General features: G+C 44.7%; 1 protein-coding gene across 2 annotated transcripts in view; it reads right to left on the reverse strand.

Annotated features, from left to right (window-relative positions):
• Positions 1-1373: 1373 nt before the first annotated feature.
• Positions 1374-18308, reverse strand: part of Atp6v1c1 (ATPase H+ transporting V1 subunit C1) — a 29044-nt gene continuing 12109 nt past the window's right edge. For both annotated transcript variants that reach the window (XM_041637587.1, XM_041637588.1), the window contains exons 2-13: positions 15277-15440; positions 13759-13826; positions 13155-13240; positions 11820-11914; positions 11227-11318; positions 9631-9729; positions 7579-7647; positions 6269-6361; positions 6070-6163; positions 4421-4518; positions 2733-2859; positions 1374-1485 (exon numbers count right to left, since the gene is read on the reverse strand). In XM_041637587.1, coding sequence (XP_041493521.1) covers positions 1390-1485; positions 2733-2859; positions 4421-4518; positions 6070-6163; positions 6269-6361; positions 7579-7647; positions 9631-9729; positions 11227-11318; positions 11820-11914; positions 13155-13240; positions 13759-13826; positions 15277-15408 — 1149 coding nt within the window. In that variant the 5' untranslated portion in view covers positions 15409-15440 and the 3' untranslated portion in view covers positions 1374-1389. The remainder of the gene's footprint in view (positions 1486-2732; positions 2860-4420; positions 4519-6069; positions 6164-6268; positions 6362-7578; positions 7648-9630; positions 9730-11226; positions 11319-11819; positions 11915-13154; positions 13241-13758; positions 13827-15276; positions 15441-18308) is intronic.

The raw sequence follows: 18308 nt of genomic DNA on the forward strand, positions 1-18308 counted from the left end.
ATCCCATACAGGGTGCCAGTCAAAGTGCCCGGATGTACACAGGGTGTGTCAAGAGTAGAATGAACACTCTGATGGCCTGAACACCCATCACTGGTTCTGTGACAGACTCGGTAGACCTGCAGGATCAGGAGGGGGACAATCCCGCTCTCATCTCAGCGGGAGCATAAACCTCGCCTACTCAAACAAGCTCTAGGTGAGGGAAAGGGCAGAGAGGAAAGGAGGGAGGAAAAGTGGGGCGACAGACAGATGCTGGACACAGACTTCCTCTGAAGGTGGTAATCAGAGGGACGGGGCATCTCTCGCGTGTTCTACCTTGCAGACATCTGTACGTTTAGAGTCAGTAACTAATTATGAAACAAAAATACAAAATCCCAAGTAGCGAAGACCTTGCAGGCTAACTTTTTAAGAGGGAAGAACAGTGCAGACGAGCTCTCCCACACAGTGAGGACTGGACCACCAGACTCCACTCTCAGAACTCCTAGATTTTGAGCCAAGCTGCTCATTTCGGGGATGTTAAAGGCCAGTGCCCGGCAGGACGGCCAGGTCAGAGCGTGTCTTTACAGCTATGAGTGCTGGGGAACAAAGACTTAGACCAACAACGACTGCTGCGCGTGGTTTTGCTCACTTTATTCAAAACTGCCCCACTTCTTATTAAGAGAACTAGGCGTCCGGTGTCCAAATGTAAACATCACCATGTGTTGGAAAAATAACCTTCAGATTTGTGCGCTGGCTCAAATTTGGCACAATTAAATCATATGCAAGTCAGACACAAATGCTCACAGCTCGGCAGTAGGGAAACCCTGAAAGCAGTCCTCTGAAAGGGTCAGACTGTGCCTTCCCTGAGCCCGCACCACAGTGACATCCTCTCAAGTCACACAGCACACTATGCACAGGTTCTTTATTCTGTCCTGTGGGGGTCAACACTGCTGACAGAGTGTTGGGAAAATACAACACACACCCAAATGTCACATTGCTCTACATCACAACTTAGGAACTACTGGACAGTTATGTCTACTAAATACAGTGAACAAAACGGTATGTTTACAACCATTCTCCTGTAAACAAGGCTGTGCACAACAGTAACACACAGAATTATGCATACCATGATAGCAAGGAGGAAAATACCTCTTTAAATAAGCTATTCTATTTATAAATAAACTCTGATTATTCTCAGTACACATTTACAGACCTGATCAATAAAAAGAAACAATATATATATATATATATATATTTTCTTTTCCTTTAAAAAGCAAATGTTGAGATATGGACCACATAAGAAAATTCACCTAGGGAAAAGGGAAGGAGCAAGCAGAGGGCATGAGGTTACGAAACTTAATTCTGTGAGCACACACCAACACAAGAACAGGACTGTCTAGGAGGAGCTCATTTTTACTTGAATTCCAGCAAGTTGCAATCAATCTTGTAATATACATAGGGGTAGTATTCTTGCTGACTCAGGTTTAGGCCAGGAATATCCATAGGAGCCTACGGAGAAATCACAAAGGCCAGTTAGTCACTGACAGAACCTTGCATGGACCCTTCATCTGGGCTGAAGCTACGCATTTACTAATTTAATCTGAGTTAGGCATTCTCTTTAAGTACGGGTGGAGTCTGAGGCGCGCAGGAAGGTCAGACTGAGCTGAGCGCCAAAGCTGAAAGTTGTGACTGAACCGGGACTTTCCCGTGTTTTACTGTGTAAACTGTAAAAGTTAACTTTTCAAATCTTGGGTTTAGGGAATAAGGCTTACAAAATGTAGTATCCAAATAAAGTGTGTTTTTAAAGATTTCAGGTCTATTTGTACCTTAAAAGAATTTACTGAGAACAAAGTTTGTACCAAAAATTTACAATTCTTATTTTCTCCAAGATTTTATGAAAAGACAGCAAGTCATTTCCTGCATTTTCTCTTACCAAAACCACTAATTTCTCATTATTCCAATACATACATGAGATACTACCTAACGTGAAAAACAGCAAAGTATGTGTAATTTAAACTATAAAATAAAGGCCTGCTAACATGGTGAAACAACACACACAAACACTGTTGTCATGTTTAGGGTGGCTGGGGCAGTGACTCAGCATGAACACTGGCTCTTTCTCCAAAGGACCTGGGTGCCTCCCGCAGGGCTGCTCACAGCTCAGAGGATCTGCCTCCCTCTTCTGGCCTCTTTAGAATTAAGCACTAAGTGACGTTCAGGCATGCATGCAGGCCAAACACACTTAAACATAAAACTTTAAACCATTTCAGAGAAAAGACATCCCCTTCAAAATGGTCATCTGAGCCAAAGACATGACTCAGTGGGCAAGGGTGCTCACTGCCAAGCCTCCCAATTACCTAAGTTTGAACCCTGGGTCCCACATGGTAGAAGGAAAAGTAACACACACACAAACATACATATGGCATATGTGTATTCTCCCAAAACAAATAAAAACATAAATTGCTAATCTATTGACTCCATTATTTCTACCAAACAAAATTAAAATAATTTCTTATTTTCTTTTTCTTTGCAATCTATAGTTTTTAAGAACTAGACGCAAAGATTGTTTCTGAACTTCTGCAGCTGTAAACATCTGATACACAGTAAGATAATGATGGGCTTCTAGAAACAAGAACAGCTGCACCTAGTGCATAAAAAGAAAGCACTTGCTGCGTCTCCCCGAGGGAGGCGCCCTCTTCAGCCAACACTCGTGCAGCAGTGCCTGCCTTCCGTCTGCTGAGCTGCCATGTACTTACATCGATGATGGCGGCTGCGCTGCTGTCGAGGTGCTTGTACAGCTCGTGTAAAACTTCTCTTAGTTTCTTCACCGTTTTCTTGTTAGGCTGCAGGAGCATGGCCTGGAAGTTCACCGGCAAACCATACCTAAAGCAGCACAGTGGTGTAGTGTAAATGCACACAGGCATTTTCTTTTCAGAGCAAACATCCTTCTGCTTCTCTGCAAGGCTCTCTACGGACACAGCGTGCACCATGTTAACAATCCCTTTACAAGTCTGCCACTAACGCGTAAGCAAGCCTCTGGGTCCACTAGAAATCTGTCAGTAAAAACTGAGCCACGCTGGGGTGCAGCTCACGTCTGTGATCTCAGTGCTGAGGAGGCTAAGACAAGGGCTTGGGTACATTTGAGGCCAGCCTGGGCTTTAGCAGAGGGAAAATAGGCAAACCAATCATGTAATTAATTTTCAACCTCACAGTAAACTATGAATATGCCAGTATACAAAAATAACACAGGGCTAGAAGATATGTTTAAAATTAAAAATTGGGACTTTCTATACCTACTTTAAACATTTTAAAAAATTTAAAGAAGAGAAGCATGGTTTCGTCGAGTAAGTTTTTAAATAATGTCTAATAGGAGCAGCATGTACAGAGGCTCAAAAGACACTTAGTTATTGTAAATTCTATACTACATCTTAAAATAAAACTACATGCAAAATATCTGAGAAATCTTCATTTAAACAAACACTGGCTTTAAAAAAAAAAAAGATAAGGTCTCATTAACTGTGTAAACCAGAGGCTGGCCTTGAATTCAGAGATCTGCCTGCCTCTGCGTCCTGCCTGCAGGGATTAAAAGTGTGAAGCACCACACCAAACGTGGTGAGTACCTTATAATCCATTCTGCTCTTAATTACAAGTCATGTCCACACAAGACATACTTAGCCAACTGAGTTCCAGTGGATGTGATGCCCACTCTTTGGGACTTCATAGGCACTGTGATACACAGACATGCATAAAGGCAAAATACCCATACAAATGATTTTTAATGACAGTGTACACCTAATTCTAATGGAGCTAGAGCTAAGGGTTTCTTTGGAGCAGCACGGTCCGTGGGTTTCCGGCAGAGCTGGGGCAATCACGCCTTATAAACGTATGACATACAGTCAGTCTCAGTGATTGTCGTTACTGGTTCAGTATTTACCACACTGCACTTTGTATTAGTGTATTGTATTCTAATTGCAGGCTTAAGCTCTTACTATACAAGGTTGTGCTGCACCCCACCTCCCAGACTGCATCAAAAGGCTGTGGGGAGCAACGCAGTGATGGGGCACTCAGGAGGCCTACGCTAAAAATGAGTTTGAAATCAGCCAGGAAGAGACTGTATCAAACAAAACAAGTGACCATGTTGAGTAAGTGATACCATAGCAACCAGACAAGCACAGAGCACATCTGTGTACCCCACAATGGAATCACTAACTGCTCACACCTCCTCTCACCCGACAGTACATGAGCACACACTAGAGACAGTGCAGCAGTGTGCTCTCTTCAGAGACTGCTGTTAAAGGACAGTATGCACCTGACAGGCTGTGTGACCCTGACAGTCACTGCCCCGTAACTGTCTCTGTGGCTGCTCCAAATCACCTTCACATGGCTGCACTCATGAGAAAGAAGTACACTCAACTCTGCAGCTCCAACTTTCTCAACTTCTTACCTTAAAACAGACTCAACAAAAACCCTTAGTGCTTTTATATGAATCCACGCAATAAACGCCTCACTGAAATTCACTTTAAGCCACCGCACAAGTGGTCCCTTTAAAAAGAAAAACACAAAATTACCACAAATTTGGTTTGCAAATGGCAATTAGAAAAGTCAACCCTTTTAAAGAAGTAACTAGCCACATTATGAAAGTTTCAGATGTTACGCTGGACACCCTATTGCCTTCCTTCGTGCTCTTAAATGAAAGGGTATGCCACCACTCTGTACCCTCAGCAGACTCGCGTGTGAGCCGGGCTTACCAACAGCAAGGCATGTCTTCAGGAAAGCAGTTTAAACTGGGTTTGAACACACAACCTAATACTCAGCTAGTTAACGCACTTACAGAACTCAGCCTACAGCCGCTAAAGACACAGATATTCCCCACGCCTTCTTCTGAGGCTCTGAAACCTGCTCATCTTCTATGTTCTCCTACTTCTTTGACAAAGCAAGTTCTTGTTGAACTTGCACTTAGCATAATTAAAAACTTCTGCAAAGACAATACCTCCACTGTCCACCTATAGAGACATCAGTAGTGACTCGGTTACCACTTCAGTTAGGTAACGTATGGGATCATTTGGATGTGCCAAGCAATTAATTCAGGCAAAGAGGATACAACAAAGTGAAAAGTTCTGATCAAAATGTTTGCTCTTTGAGCTGCTGTGGGCAATGGCACTGAAAACATTTACTTGCACAAAGCAGAGCAGGCTGGCGGGCAGAGCAGGGTCAGACTGCCCCCTGCTGTGAAGAACGCAGGACTGGACCTGGGTGTGCTTCCCACAGGCATCTCCGGCACACAGCCCGAGCTCTGGGAATTCATACACATGTACATCAACACATATGGTTTTTCTTTCTTTCTTTTTTTTTTTCTGAGACAAGTTTTCATGTAGCCAAGGATGACCTAGAATTTCCCGATACTCCTGCTTCTTCCTCCAATGCTGGGATTACAGGTATATGCCACCACAACCAGTTTCTGTCAATGTGGCACGGGGCCTTTGTATGTTAGTTAAGCACTCTACTGAGCGGTACCTTCATGCAATACTTTCATTTTTCTAGTACCAAATTATAAACTGCTTTTCATGATGCTTCTCTCTGAGACTCTGAAGCTTTCAGTATCTCTAGAATGCATTTTTTCAGTTTCCTAAGACTCAGAAGCAAAATAAGCTCTAAAAGTTCCAATGAAGACTGCAACAGGAGCGCAATGGCTCCGGGTAAAGGACATTTGCTGTTCACATAAAAAGACCTGAGGTCAGATCCCTGAACCCAGGTTAAAAAAAAAAAAAAAAGCCAGGCATGGTCACACACGTTAGTAACCCCGGTGCCGTGGGAACTGGTGACGGGAGGGACCTGATGTTTGCGGGCTGCCTATAATCCCAACACTCTGAAGCTGAGTCAGGAGAATCACCCGGAGCTCAAGACAGCCCTGGGCCACACAGTGAGTTCTGCCTGGCCTCTGGGATGAAACCTGTCTCAAAAAAGAAGTAAAGTAACCAAAATCAACTATCTTAAAAGGAAAGACCAGAGAACTTTTCCCCTTTTCCAAGTCAAAGACAGGCAAGAGCACATATGGTCTGCTGAGCACTGGCCATGCTAAGGAAGACCACATACAAACTGCTTCTTCTTGTCTGTAGACAACCTGTTCATTTCTTCTTTATCTGCTCTCATCTCCTCCTCGTTATACTGGAAGTCACGAACTATGAACCTGAATGTGGAGGAAAAAAAAACCAAGTTTGTCCATACCACATACAGCCAATCCAACAGATTAAAATCATGTGCAAACATTCATGAGAAGCACGGTCAGACTTACTTGTTTTCTCTGGCTTTGTGTCGGAAATCATCAACTGCTTTTCTAAACAAGGTGACGTTACATAGATAACTGTCTTGGTCCTCTGAAAGAACACTAGAGGGGGAAAGTCACTGTGAGTTCCACAATATTGTGAAATTCAAAAACAGGGAAGAACTCGAAGCAGCGCCTCCCTCTTCATCTGCACTGCCTCCCACAGGGAAGATGGTCCTGTCTGGGATGCGCTCTCATTAGGATGCCTTCACACCCTCCCTTACACTTACTAGCTAACAAACGCTCTCTTCACTAAGAAAAGCCACACTACAGAGCATGCTGTTCAGTTTCTAGCACCAGGCTGGCTGCTCAAACTGTCTGTTCTTGTCTCATGGTATTTCTTCCTCTTTCCAGTCCAATCCAGCAAGCCCACCAGGTCTGGCTCAGCTGCTCCGCCGCCATCACCTCACAGCCCAGGTGTTCAAAGACTCACCCAAGTCACACAGCAAGTTGAGAAAAAACCATCAATAGGGTCCATGATTTCCTATTACACTAAGCTAACTCCCAATGAACTGGAAAAGAAAGTACTCCATGGCTTGACCTTACTAACTTCACTTCCTCCCTGTCTTCCACGCCTTCTTTTATGAGAACATCTGTGGCAGCAATAGTGGGCACAGGCTGATGACATGGGTCATGAGCTACAATGGCATTGCCTTGCCCCTGGGCACTGAAAGTCATGTGCCTTAGATCACTTAAAGGCGGCTTCCTACCTGTGAGGAAATTAGCACCTGAACTGCTTCACAACACTGCTTTAGGTGACAAATGACAATATACATTAACTCACAACTCCACGTGTTTAACTAAAAAGGCAAATATTCCGTTGCTTTTTAAAGATGTACAGATCTAGTCTCGTATCTCTTCTCCAAGTGATAATGAAATCTGGAGATCAGCACAGCATCCAGGAGATGCCTGGTGCAATTCCTGTGGGAGGCAAATGCACCTCGCTCCCAGTGGACAGAGTGCACAGTGGACAAGGCTTCAGAAGGCAGCAAGATGGAGCTGGCTCTGGTCCTCATCCTGCCGTTAGCTAGAAGTAAGACTGGGCAACCAACTTCATCTCATTCTCCTCAAACGTCTCCGTCTACAGAAATGAGGGGTCAAACTGGCTATGCCAAGTCCCTTCTAGATATAAAATGATAACTAGAGTTGACAACTTATGAAGTAAAAATGATGGTTCTAAAATTACAGATTCACTGAAAGAAAACACAGACCACGAAGCTATTTCCTACTCCCACAAGCTGTGGAAGACTTAAAAGCACTGCTGCCAGACAGCCGCTTACTTGCTCGACCTCGGGACTACCATCTCCGCGAGTGTTTCATACTGCTTAATCCAGTCGTTGTGGTTCAGCCTGCAGAAAACATGGGCACAGTAAACATGGGAGGGGAAACAAGTCCTACTTCCGCCATGCCCAGGAAGAGAAAACATGGGACAGTTAGGAAGTGTGGCCAATAATGTACCATATATATGTAGCAAAACTACTGAGAACATGCCTCAAACCCATGGAGTGAAGTAGGAAGTACTCATCGCCTGCCTCCCTGGGAGCTAGTAACTGTTGCAACAGAGGCGCAGCCGAGAGACTGGTTTGTTAAGGTGGAAAAGCACAGTTAGATTCTATGTTATTCTTAAACTACATGGTTGGAAAACAGACCTCATTCTAAAAACAGAAGAGGCCTTGGGAAATCACTACCATTTGGTGCTCATTGTAACGGATTGAATAAAACTCTATTTACAGAAAACAGGGTGCACCCCAGGAAGTAGCGAGGAAGCCAGTGGCAGTAATGATGCTGCCTCCGAATGCTGTGCAACAGTTTTCTGGAAAGGCCGCTGGCTTCGGGGTCTGGAGGGATAGCTATGTGTGACTTACAGTGCAGTATTGGAGGCACGGGGGATGCATTATGTAGAGTGACCTGCAGGGCTCCGGGTTCCACTTTAAGGTACAAAAGCTGACATTTTCTAATCATAAATTTTAAAGAAAGCCAAATAAAAAAATATGGGCAAAAGTTATTTTCCTGTAAGCTATAAAAGCAAAGATAAATAGAATAAATAAAGATAAATTTTGAATAAACAGTATGCTCTAATGTTCTCAATATTCTATGGAAGAGCTGTGTAAGGAAAACAAGAAACAAAGCTTTCCACACTGGGCACAGCGGGCATGCCTATGAGGCCAGCTACACATGCCCATGACCCCAGTGCCCAGATGTGAAGGCAAAAGCAGCAGAAGCTCCAGGCCAGCCAGACCAAAGTGCCAGTTCAAGGACAACCCTTCAGAGCCTCGCTCTCCTCCACAGATGCAGAAAAGTCCAAAAACCTGTGGACTCAAATAGAGGAGGCATGCACCAACTCAGAAAACCTAGTCCCCTACTATTCCTCTCCACCTTCTCCAGGAACCAGTGATTTCTCTTCTTTCCCATCACAAATCTGCCATGGCAGCTCAGATTCCCCCAGAGATGTCAACAAGACCTTGGCCATTAAGAGTGAAGAGTGCCTCTCTCACACACAGGCTTTTGCTGCTGCTGTTGCTCTGAGACAGGGTCTTTTATGTATCTGCTGGCCGGATGTCTGCTAAGTAGACCATGTTGGCCTCGGCTTACAGAGATATGTCTGCCTCTGTCTGCCGGGTGCTGGAAATAAAGACACGTCCCACTACCATATGAGCCATACAACTCAGTTCTGCTCTTATCAGGCCTCTCCAAAACTACACATGCTCAAATAGTCATATAGAAGGCCTCATCAAAAGGAGCTTCCAAAGGGTTATTAAATATAAAGGTCAGTAAACAAAACTGTACTTCCTTGCATACCTCTGTGGCTGCTTCAGCTCTCTAACCAAGTGACACGGGAGAGCTGAGCAGCTACGACAGCCGCCTGGCCACAGACACTATGCAGCCCTTCATAGAATTCTTTTTGGTTTTTCAAGACAAGGTTTCTCTGTGTAGCTCTGGCTGTCCTGAGACTCACTCTGTAGACCAGGCTGGTCTTGAACTCACAGAGATCTGCCTGCCTCTGCCTCCCAAGTGTGGACTAAGGATGTAAACCACCGCCCGGCTCACATTCTTCATTCTTATGGGGTTCAAGTTCACCTCAACTAATCATAAATATTTTTCAGAATAACAATTCAATGGCCTGATTTTGAAACATGTGTGTTTAAACTTTTAATAATAAAATTACTTAGTTTATTAGTTAGCCAAGCCTACGGATTTATAACTGAGCCTCCACACTGTGGAGCCTCCACACTGTGAACCGAATTTTACCGCATGTGCCCCATGAACAAACGTTTCCACAGAGCTGGACTCGTGTTGTACTTGAGTTTTAGAGACTCTGGTAACAGACATACTTGGGGACAACCACCAGTAGCGTGACCAGGTACTCTGAGTCAAGAACAAAGTCATCTTTCTTCACGATTTCTGCCAGGCTCCGAGTCAGCAAACTTCCCCTAAAGAATGAGAGGAGATTCATTGGTGGGTAAGTGTGCGCTTCCATGACACAAGAAAAGAAAGAAGCTAAACAACATCATAAACGCTCAGTGCTTAAGAGTACTTGTGCCTGCAGAGGACCCAGGTCCAATTCCCAGCACCCACACAGTGGCTCAGTTGCAAGGGACCTGACACCGTCTCCTACACCTGGTGCACGTACACACACGCAGGCACAACGGTCACACACAGTAGCCAGAGAGGCGTCAATGTCTGTCAAACTGGCCTCTCAGTCTGACTCTGCGAGTTTAATCCCTGCAGTCCAGCGTCTCTAATTACAACCTCGGCTGGGAGAGCCGCAGTCACCAGACACCAGAGCGCCTCATCCTAATTACCAAATTACATCACCTAAGCACACCTGTGTTCTCTCCCTTTCCCTCATATCGCTACCAGACAGTTCTGGACTAGCACAATAATCAACTTTCCAATCAGCCTTTATTTGGTCTTCCAGGAATGAGAATGCCCTGTCTCGTCTGTGCCAGAGCCTACCTTCAGGCAGCTTTTCCCTGGGCTATCTATAGCTATGTACTTAACTATACTTGGTGGTTAAGAGTACTTGCTATACAACATGTGGACTTGAATCCAGACACCAGCATCCATGTAACAAGCTGTGCACAGTCACGCACATACCCAAGAACTATAGGGCATGGAGACAGGATGGTCCCTGAGGCTTGCAAAGAGTGACAGAGGAGACCCGATGACCTCCTCTGTGCATCACAGGTACACACAAAAGCATGCGCACCACCCACTCAAACACCACACTCTCACACATTTAAAATAAAACAAAACACTTGACTCGTATGGGCCCCCCCTCCCCCAGAAACCAACAAGAAAACAGCTTGAACTACACTTGCAGTGACATTACAACAACCAAATATGGTTACAAGCAAATGCTTCAAAATCCTAAACCTGGAAAACAGAGAAAGTAGAAAATAATCATTACAGCATAAACAGGTTATTATGTAAAATTTTTTAAATGGTACGTAATTGCTATATAATGATTTGATTTAAAATAATTAACCTTACAAAATTTTCAGTGAAATATCAAATGGATAAGGAAATAAGCCAGCATCCAGGTGACAAGTAAATTTATGAGTTTAATTTACGAGTTTATGAGTTTTTAAATTTATGAGTTTATCCATTTAAGTTTAATGAATCAGCTTCACATCTGTTCTGAATTGTTCAAGTTCTGTAAAATTACTTAACTTTCCCATGAAAATTTAACAAACTATTAAGAAGTATTTTGTGCACGCCTTGTGCAGAGGAGCCTGTAGATAGGGGAGGGCATCAGAAGTGCGGTTACAGGTGAGTACTGGGACTACCGTAGGTCCTCTGCAAGAGCAGCCAGCACTCTGACTGCTGAGCCATCCGTCCAGCTCCCCACAAATCACTGATTACAGAAACAGCACAAACTGGCCCCACACTCCCACACTTAGCATCCACAACACTTGAGAGCTTACGCATTCTTTCGCTCCAAATTCTGAAGATTCCCCTTCAGATTATTATATGCGGACGCTCGAGACTTCAGGTCATTATCAATCTGAGTTACTCCCTTCAAAAGAAGAAAAACAGGCAAGCGTTTCCAAGGTTTGCCTCTACCAGTACAATTTAAACAGCTTCTGACTAAGAGTATGTGATTACAGTCAAAGTACAACTTTAAAAGCACATTTAAAAAAAATAAGAAACTTTGTTTTTAACAAAATTTCATAGGGGATCTTTTACAGTGTATTAGTCCGTGTACTCAACGGCTTCTGTCACATCAATTCTCCAACCAAGTACAGGTCTTTAATCCCAGCTCTCAAGAGGCAGAGGCAGGAGGATCTCTGTGAGCTGGAGGCCAGCCTGGTCTACACAATGAGTTCTAGGACAGCCAGGACTACATAGAGAGACCTTGTCTCAAAAAACAGAGGAAAATCCTAAAAAGCATTTCATAGCTATAACATACAAACACACACACACACACACACATACACACTTCATATACATACAATATATAATTTAAACAAATTTTCTATAAATCAGTGTGTCCCACCTGCCTCAATTTTGGTCTTACCTTGGCAATTATTTCAGAAATGTTTTTCAGAGATTGCTTGATTGGATATTTGGCCATATCCCACTGGAACCTTGTTATATAAGTAACCAAGTCAACTGAAATAAGGTAATAAATTAATTACTGAAGAGAAGTTGTAGTATTTTTTGTCCTGGAACTTACTCTATAGACCAGGCTGGCCTCAAACTTAGAGATCCATCTGCCTCTGCCTCCTGAGTGCTGAGACCAAAGGAGAGAGCCACTACATCTGTCTGTTTTGTTGCTGGTCTTTAAAAAGATTTATTTATTTATTTATTATGCTAACAGTTTTCTGCCTGCATGTATGCCCACACACCAGAAGAGGACACCAGATCTCATTACAGATGGTTGAGAGCCACCGTGTGGTTGCTGTGAATTGAACTCAGGACCTCTGGAAGAGCAGCCAGCGCTCTTTACCTGAACCATCTCTCCAGCGCCAAGGCTGTCTTTTAACATAGGCAAAGATAAGTGTGAATGAGACTAGAAGAACAATGAAATTAAGACTTATTTTATGTTTTAGTTACATATCTGAGGTGGAGGGGCAGGTATGTATAGATGAGTGTACATGCCTGCAGAGGCCAGACAAGATTCCTGAAGTTACAGGTTGTTGTGAGTCATCCACTGTGTGTGCAAAGAACTGAACTCAGGTCCTCTGGAAGAGCAGTATGTGCTCTTAACCTCTGAGCCATCTGTCCAGCCCCAGAACACTAGATTTTTTTTTAAAAGTACTATTATTGGTTGTGGTGGTACACACCTTTAATCCTAGGTAGAGGCAGGAGAACCTCTGTGAGTTCAAGTCCGACCTAGTCTACCTAACAAATTCTAGACCAGCCAGGGCTACACAGTGAGACCCTGTCTCAAAATTAATTAAATAAATAAAATCAACAATAATGAGATCAAAGCATTCTTTATAAAGCTATCATTACAGAACAGGCTCAGTATACATTATTAACTTAGAGCTACAGACACATACATCAGTAGTCTATTTTATGGGCACTAAGAAAAGCAGCATTTTGAGGGGAAAGAGGCATTACCCTGTAATGAATCAATCATTCTAAGTAGAAAACAGGAGTATCTAACTGCAATGATGCTGAGATGCTCAGCTTTAAGTCGTTTCAGACCGGGGAGCAAAGCCTGCACCTTACCCTACATTCTGTGCCACCTAAGAGTGACATGAGATTACATCCAGGGGACAGACATGACTGGTAACATCACCAGCAGCAGCCTCACCTATGGGCTTCTAATCTTCTCTGCTTATGTTTCTAAGCCACTCACATTATATATACACTAACAACTGTAGGTCATAAAAGATCAGCTCACCTCCACTGGCCAGCAAGTTCTCCTGAACTTTATCTTTACTGTCCTCCAACACGTCAGCCATGTACTGAGCCACTTTCTTGACCACTCTGGGAAGTTTAAAAAAAAAATCATTTTTAGAAAAAAAAAAAGCTATAAAATAACTGTCACACTAGGACATATTATTTAATGAATCCCACCTTATATAAAACATGACATATAATAGAGTATTTGATAACAATGAATATAAGGGAATATCGTCTGCTAATAAGAAGAAATGAGCTGAGCATGGTGGTACACGCTTGCAGTCCCAGTGTAGGGAGAGCAGACAGGAGGATCTTAGGGCTTGCTGGGCAGTAGCTTACCTGAGTCTGCAAGCCCCACAGGCTCCACTGAGGACACCTGCACACATGTGTGCCTCCATGAACATGCTCTCACACCCCAGGTACACACAGATACACACGTGCACACACACAAATATACACAAAACATTGACATATAAAAAAAGAATCCAGTCATTTCCCCAAATCATCCACCTAGCACAGAGTACTCTGGAAGACTCTCCAGAGATCAGGACGCTGACAACAGAATCTCACTTCGTCCAATCCCACACATGCAGATACATTACCCTTCTACAAATGCATCCAGTTTAGCCAGTTCATCCGACAAGCCAACCAAGACATCCAACGTGCCAACCTAGAAGGGAAATTCAACATAGTACTCAGCTTCCATTGCTGTCACTCCTTTTAACTGAAGGTCTTACTATGTAACCAAGGTGAACCTCAGGCTTCCGTCCCCAGTCTCCCCAGGGCTGGGACTATAGGCTCACAGCACCACACCGGGCTCCCACCCCTTAAGAGGGGAGGGGCTGTTTTTATTTTGCTTTGAGGCAGGATCCCTTCTAGTCCCTGTGGCCAAGGCTGGCCTTGAACTCCTGCTCTCCCTGCCTCAGCTGTCTGAGTGCTGGGATCAGGCTGGCACTAGTCCTCCCAGTTCCACATCCCTTTACCTTTAAAAACAAACAAAAACTAGATGATATATCTTTATTTGAAAGGGCCACAAACCTTACATTCTCCAGTTTTATTTCATAAAATACAGCAAAAAAAAAAAAAAAAAAAAAAAAGAAAAGGAAAGGAAAGGTCGTGGGACATTTAAGTGCATATTTATGTAGGAGGTGATTCTCTAGGGAGAAAGCACCACTCATGAAAACTTGGCACTTCATAAGCAGGCCTGTGCTTGCTTTAAACAGGCCAGGGACAATGGCAATGTGAAGTTCTGCTGTACAACAGGGCCCCAGGACGGGTCTGGGGCTGTCTATGAGGGCCTGCTGTTGACTCTGTATGCAGAACTGTGTGCCAAAGATCATGCTTTAGAAGTAAAATGCTGTTAGCCTGGCTGGTGGCGCACGCCTTTAATACCAGCACTTAGGAGGCAGAGGCAGGTGAATCTCAGTGAGTTTGAGGCCAGCCTGGTCTACAAAGTGAGTTTCCGCACAGCTAAGGCTACACAGAGAAACCCTACCTCAAAAAACCAAAAAGAAATAAAGTGCTGCTTTCGCAAAAGTTCAGGTAACATTCTGGAGCCTGCCTCATAACTGCTAGACCATGGGTCTTCAATAAATGTTAAAAATATTCACCCGGGGTGGGGGGGGGGTGGCGCATGCCTTTAATCCCAGTACTCAGGAGGCAGAAGCAGGCGAATCGCTGTGAGTTTGAGACCTGCCTGGTCTGAAAGAGTTAGTTCCAGGGCAGGTTCCAAAAGATACAGAGAAACCCTATCTCAAAAAACAATAAAAAAAAAAATCCAATTGAGTAAATAATGTCTAACTAGGCACTGTGGTAACAGACTATAAACAATAACGGAAATATTCCTGCGATATTTAAAAATAAATACTAAGACTCTTCTCTCCTGAAAATCCCATGTGATGTAGTACCAAGGCCTCCTATAACCAGAGAAACATGGGAATGAGACATGACTTCAGTGACTTCCTCGTGACATCCAGAGACCAGGAGCCGCTCTAAATCACATCAACAGCCAGGGAGGAATGACTTTACTTCTCAAGGAACCTAGAAATTCACTTCTGACAGAACAAAAAGTGCCCTCCCCGGGCTCCCCAACTGCAGTTTTCTGCGCAGTACAGCCGCACCTTCAAGTCAGGAATGTTGAACTTGGAAGAAACCGCCAGGTTATTGTTCTTCGTAGTTGCTGCGTGGAGTTTCTCCCATGTTTGCTGACAGGTTTTCTCCCCAGGAGCAGATATGAGCCAGAACTCAGTCATGTTGGTTATCTCTTTGGAAATCAACGGAGAAGCTGTAATATTAAAGCAGAACAGTAACACTGAATGTCTAAAGTACAATCTTACATCAGTCGGGATCTAACATGGCCCCAGCCAGAGGTGCTACTGGGGACTACAAAAGGGGAGGGAAGATGGGAAACGCATTTGAAGGGGATATTGGGACCTTGGCCCCTCTTTCCTTCACCTGTTTTGATCTAGGATCTCAATGTTTTGCCCAAGCTGGCCTCAAACTTGGGTTCCAGCACTCTTCCCACTCTGGCTTCCCAAGACTGCAATTCCAGGAACAGGCCACCAAGCCTTTCACTGCCATGAGGAACACAGGACTTGGCTGTGTGGAGATGGCGCACGCCTTTAATCCCAGCACTCAGGAAATGAGGCAGAAGAGGAGCTCTTGAGTTTGAGGTCAGCCTGGTCTGCAGAGTTCCAGACAGAGAAACCCTGTCTCAAAAACCACACACACAAGAAAACAGGACTTTCTGGCTGCGTGGGCAGGCTTGCTGCACTGAGGCGCAAAAGCCCCCACAGCTGTCAGCCTCTGCTTGCTGTCTTGGCCACTGGCCTTGGCTATTTTCCAGTCTGGTTTCTTCCACCTAATACTCTACAGTCACCAAACTATTTTACCCCAGATAGCAATCAGGAGACTATCCTGACTGTGCCACACTGGTCTATCAGAGAATCTACTGGTATCTTTAAGCCTCTGGTTGTTTTGTTTGTTTAACAATATGGAGATTAAACCCGGGGCCTCAGGCATCTCAGATAAACACCAAGTCCTTTCCCAGTCCTCCAGAAACAGGGTTTCACTAAATTGCCTAAGTTAGGCTTGGAGTCTCTTGGGTTTCTCCTGCCTAGGCCTTCCAAGTAGACAGGACTACAGGCCTGTTGTGAGCCCAGTCTGAGCCACCTTTAATAATACCAATTTCCTTGGGGGCCTCAGTTAGGGGAATTTGATGTTTTACTGCATGTTCACACCAGAAAATCTGGTAAAGGGTACTTGTGGGTGTATTTTTCTACAGCAGGTAGACAGCAGGTAAGGAAACCAACTGCTCTAACTCTGTCAAGAGCGTATGGCTGAGCTCTGCCCTTTGTCCAGTGGGGGCCAGTACATGTCCATCTCCCCACTCTATCCCATTTGGCCCGCGATGTCCCAAAGACTCCTGGAAACACTGAAGACCCTATTTTCCATCTATAAACAGCACACACCTCTCTCCCCCACTGAGCCTTTACCAGGATAAAAGGAAATAATATCACAAATCTTTCTCCACACAGCAGAGCAGCGTCTGGGCACACCAGGAAGCTAAGTCTCGCTTTGGACCAGAGCCCTTTAGGGAGACGAGAAAAGATGGCAAAGTGGCCTTTGCATTTGGTACTAAAACACACGGGTCTCCAAGCTGCCTCATTCCGTTCTCACAGTAACCCTGAGAAGCTCACAGCTTAGTTGTGTACCTGAGGGCACAGCACACAACTGAGATCCGGGTCTAGCCTGGACTTAGAAGGCTGCGTCCTCTAAAGGACTCTTTCCTGTGCTGGGCCGGAGAGGAACGCTAGCATGTGTGTGTGTGCACTGCACGTGTGTGCACTGCACATGTGTGTAGGTGGGAGAACTGACTTTCCTGTGCTGGGCCGGAGAGGAACGCTAGCATGTGCGTGTGTGCACTGCACGTGTGTGCAGGTGGGAGAACTGACTTTCCTGTGCTGGGCCAGAGAGGAACGCTAGCATGTGCGTGTGTGCACTGCACGTGTGTGCAGGTGGGAGAACTGACTTTCCTGTGCTGGGCCGGAGAGGAACGCTAGCATGTGCGTGTGTGCACTGCACGTGTGTGCAGGTGGGAGAACTGACTTTCCTGTGCTGGGCCGGAGAGGAACGCTAGCATGTGCATGTGTGCACTGCACATGTGTGCAGGTGGGAGAACTGACTGTGGGGTTGTTTGTTGGCTTAGGCAGTGTCTCTGGTGTCTCTGGAGTGACCTCCACCTCTCTCCCTCACCACAGGGGCAGTGATCACAGGGTGCCCTGGCTGGGCCTGGGCTCATGCAGTTAAGACTCTCACCCACTTCACACCTTCCTGGCCTGTATTTCTTCAAAATTGTTGAATGAATAACCTTGAGGATTACATGATGATTTAACAGATAAATTGAATTATAGTTGCTTATCTACTTTCCCTGTTCCTACTCTTGATCTAATCTATACACAAATACACCCATCTTAAGGCTTCAATCAAATCTAGAGTCATATATGGACCTGTTAAACCACTGCCCAAACCAAAATAAACATTTGTAGTGACTCCTGCTTTTAGCCCCAAACAAAGAAGGCAGAGGCAGGGAGAGCTCTTTGAATTTCAGGCTAGTTAGGACTATAGTAAGATCCTGTCTCCAAACAAAACAAAACAAAACAAAAAGAAAACCGTATTTTTAATTCAGGAGGGTTGATTCATTTGAGAGGCTGAAACAGGATTACCAGGAGTTCAAGGCTGAGTGAGTTACACAGCAAGACCCTGTCCCAGAACTCAAAAACAAAGTCAGGCACACGTGCTGGCACGTGCTTACAACCTCAGCACTCAGAACCACCTGAGACCGTCTCCTTAAACCTCGTCCGTCCCATCAGTCCTACTCCGCTGTCAGCCCGGGCAGATGTGCTCCGTAGGCCCGGCTTCTGCAGCTGCAAACGCTCCTGCACTGCTCGGAACGCCACTGCGCACCTCCACAGCTCTGCTTACCTGACAGTGGACGCTGCAACTCAAGGCATTTTATGAACAAATAATTCTGTGAAATCAAGTTTCCATTTATCTTGGGAGAACATTGCAGAAATAAACTTTGGGGGAGGGGGTGTTAATACAGGGTTTCTCTGTATCCCTGGCTGTCCGGAAACTCACACTATAGACCAGA

Source organism: Microtus oregoni, unplaced genomic scaffold (assembly GCF_018167655.1).
Source record: "Microtus oregoni isolate MIOR12 unplaced genomic scaffold, Mior012 000053F_ref0000044, whole genome shotgun sequence".
Lineage (NCBI taxonomy): Eukaryota > Metazoa > Chordata > Mammalia > Rodentia > Cricetidae > Microtus > Microtus oregoni.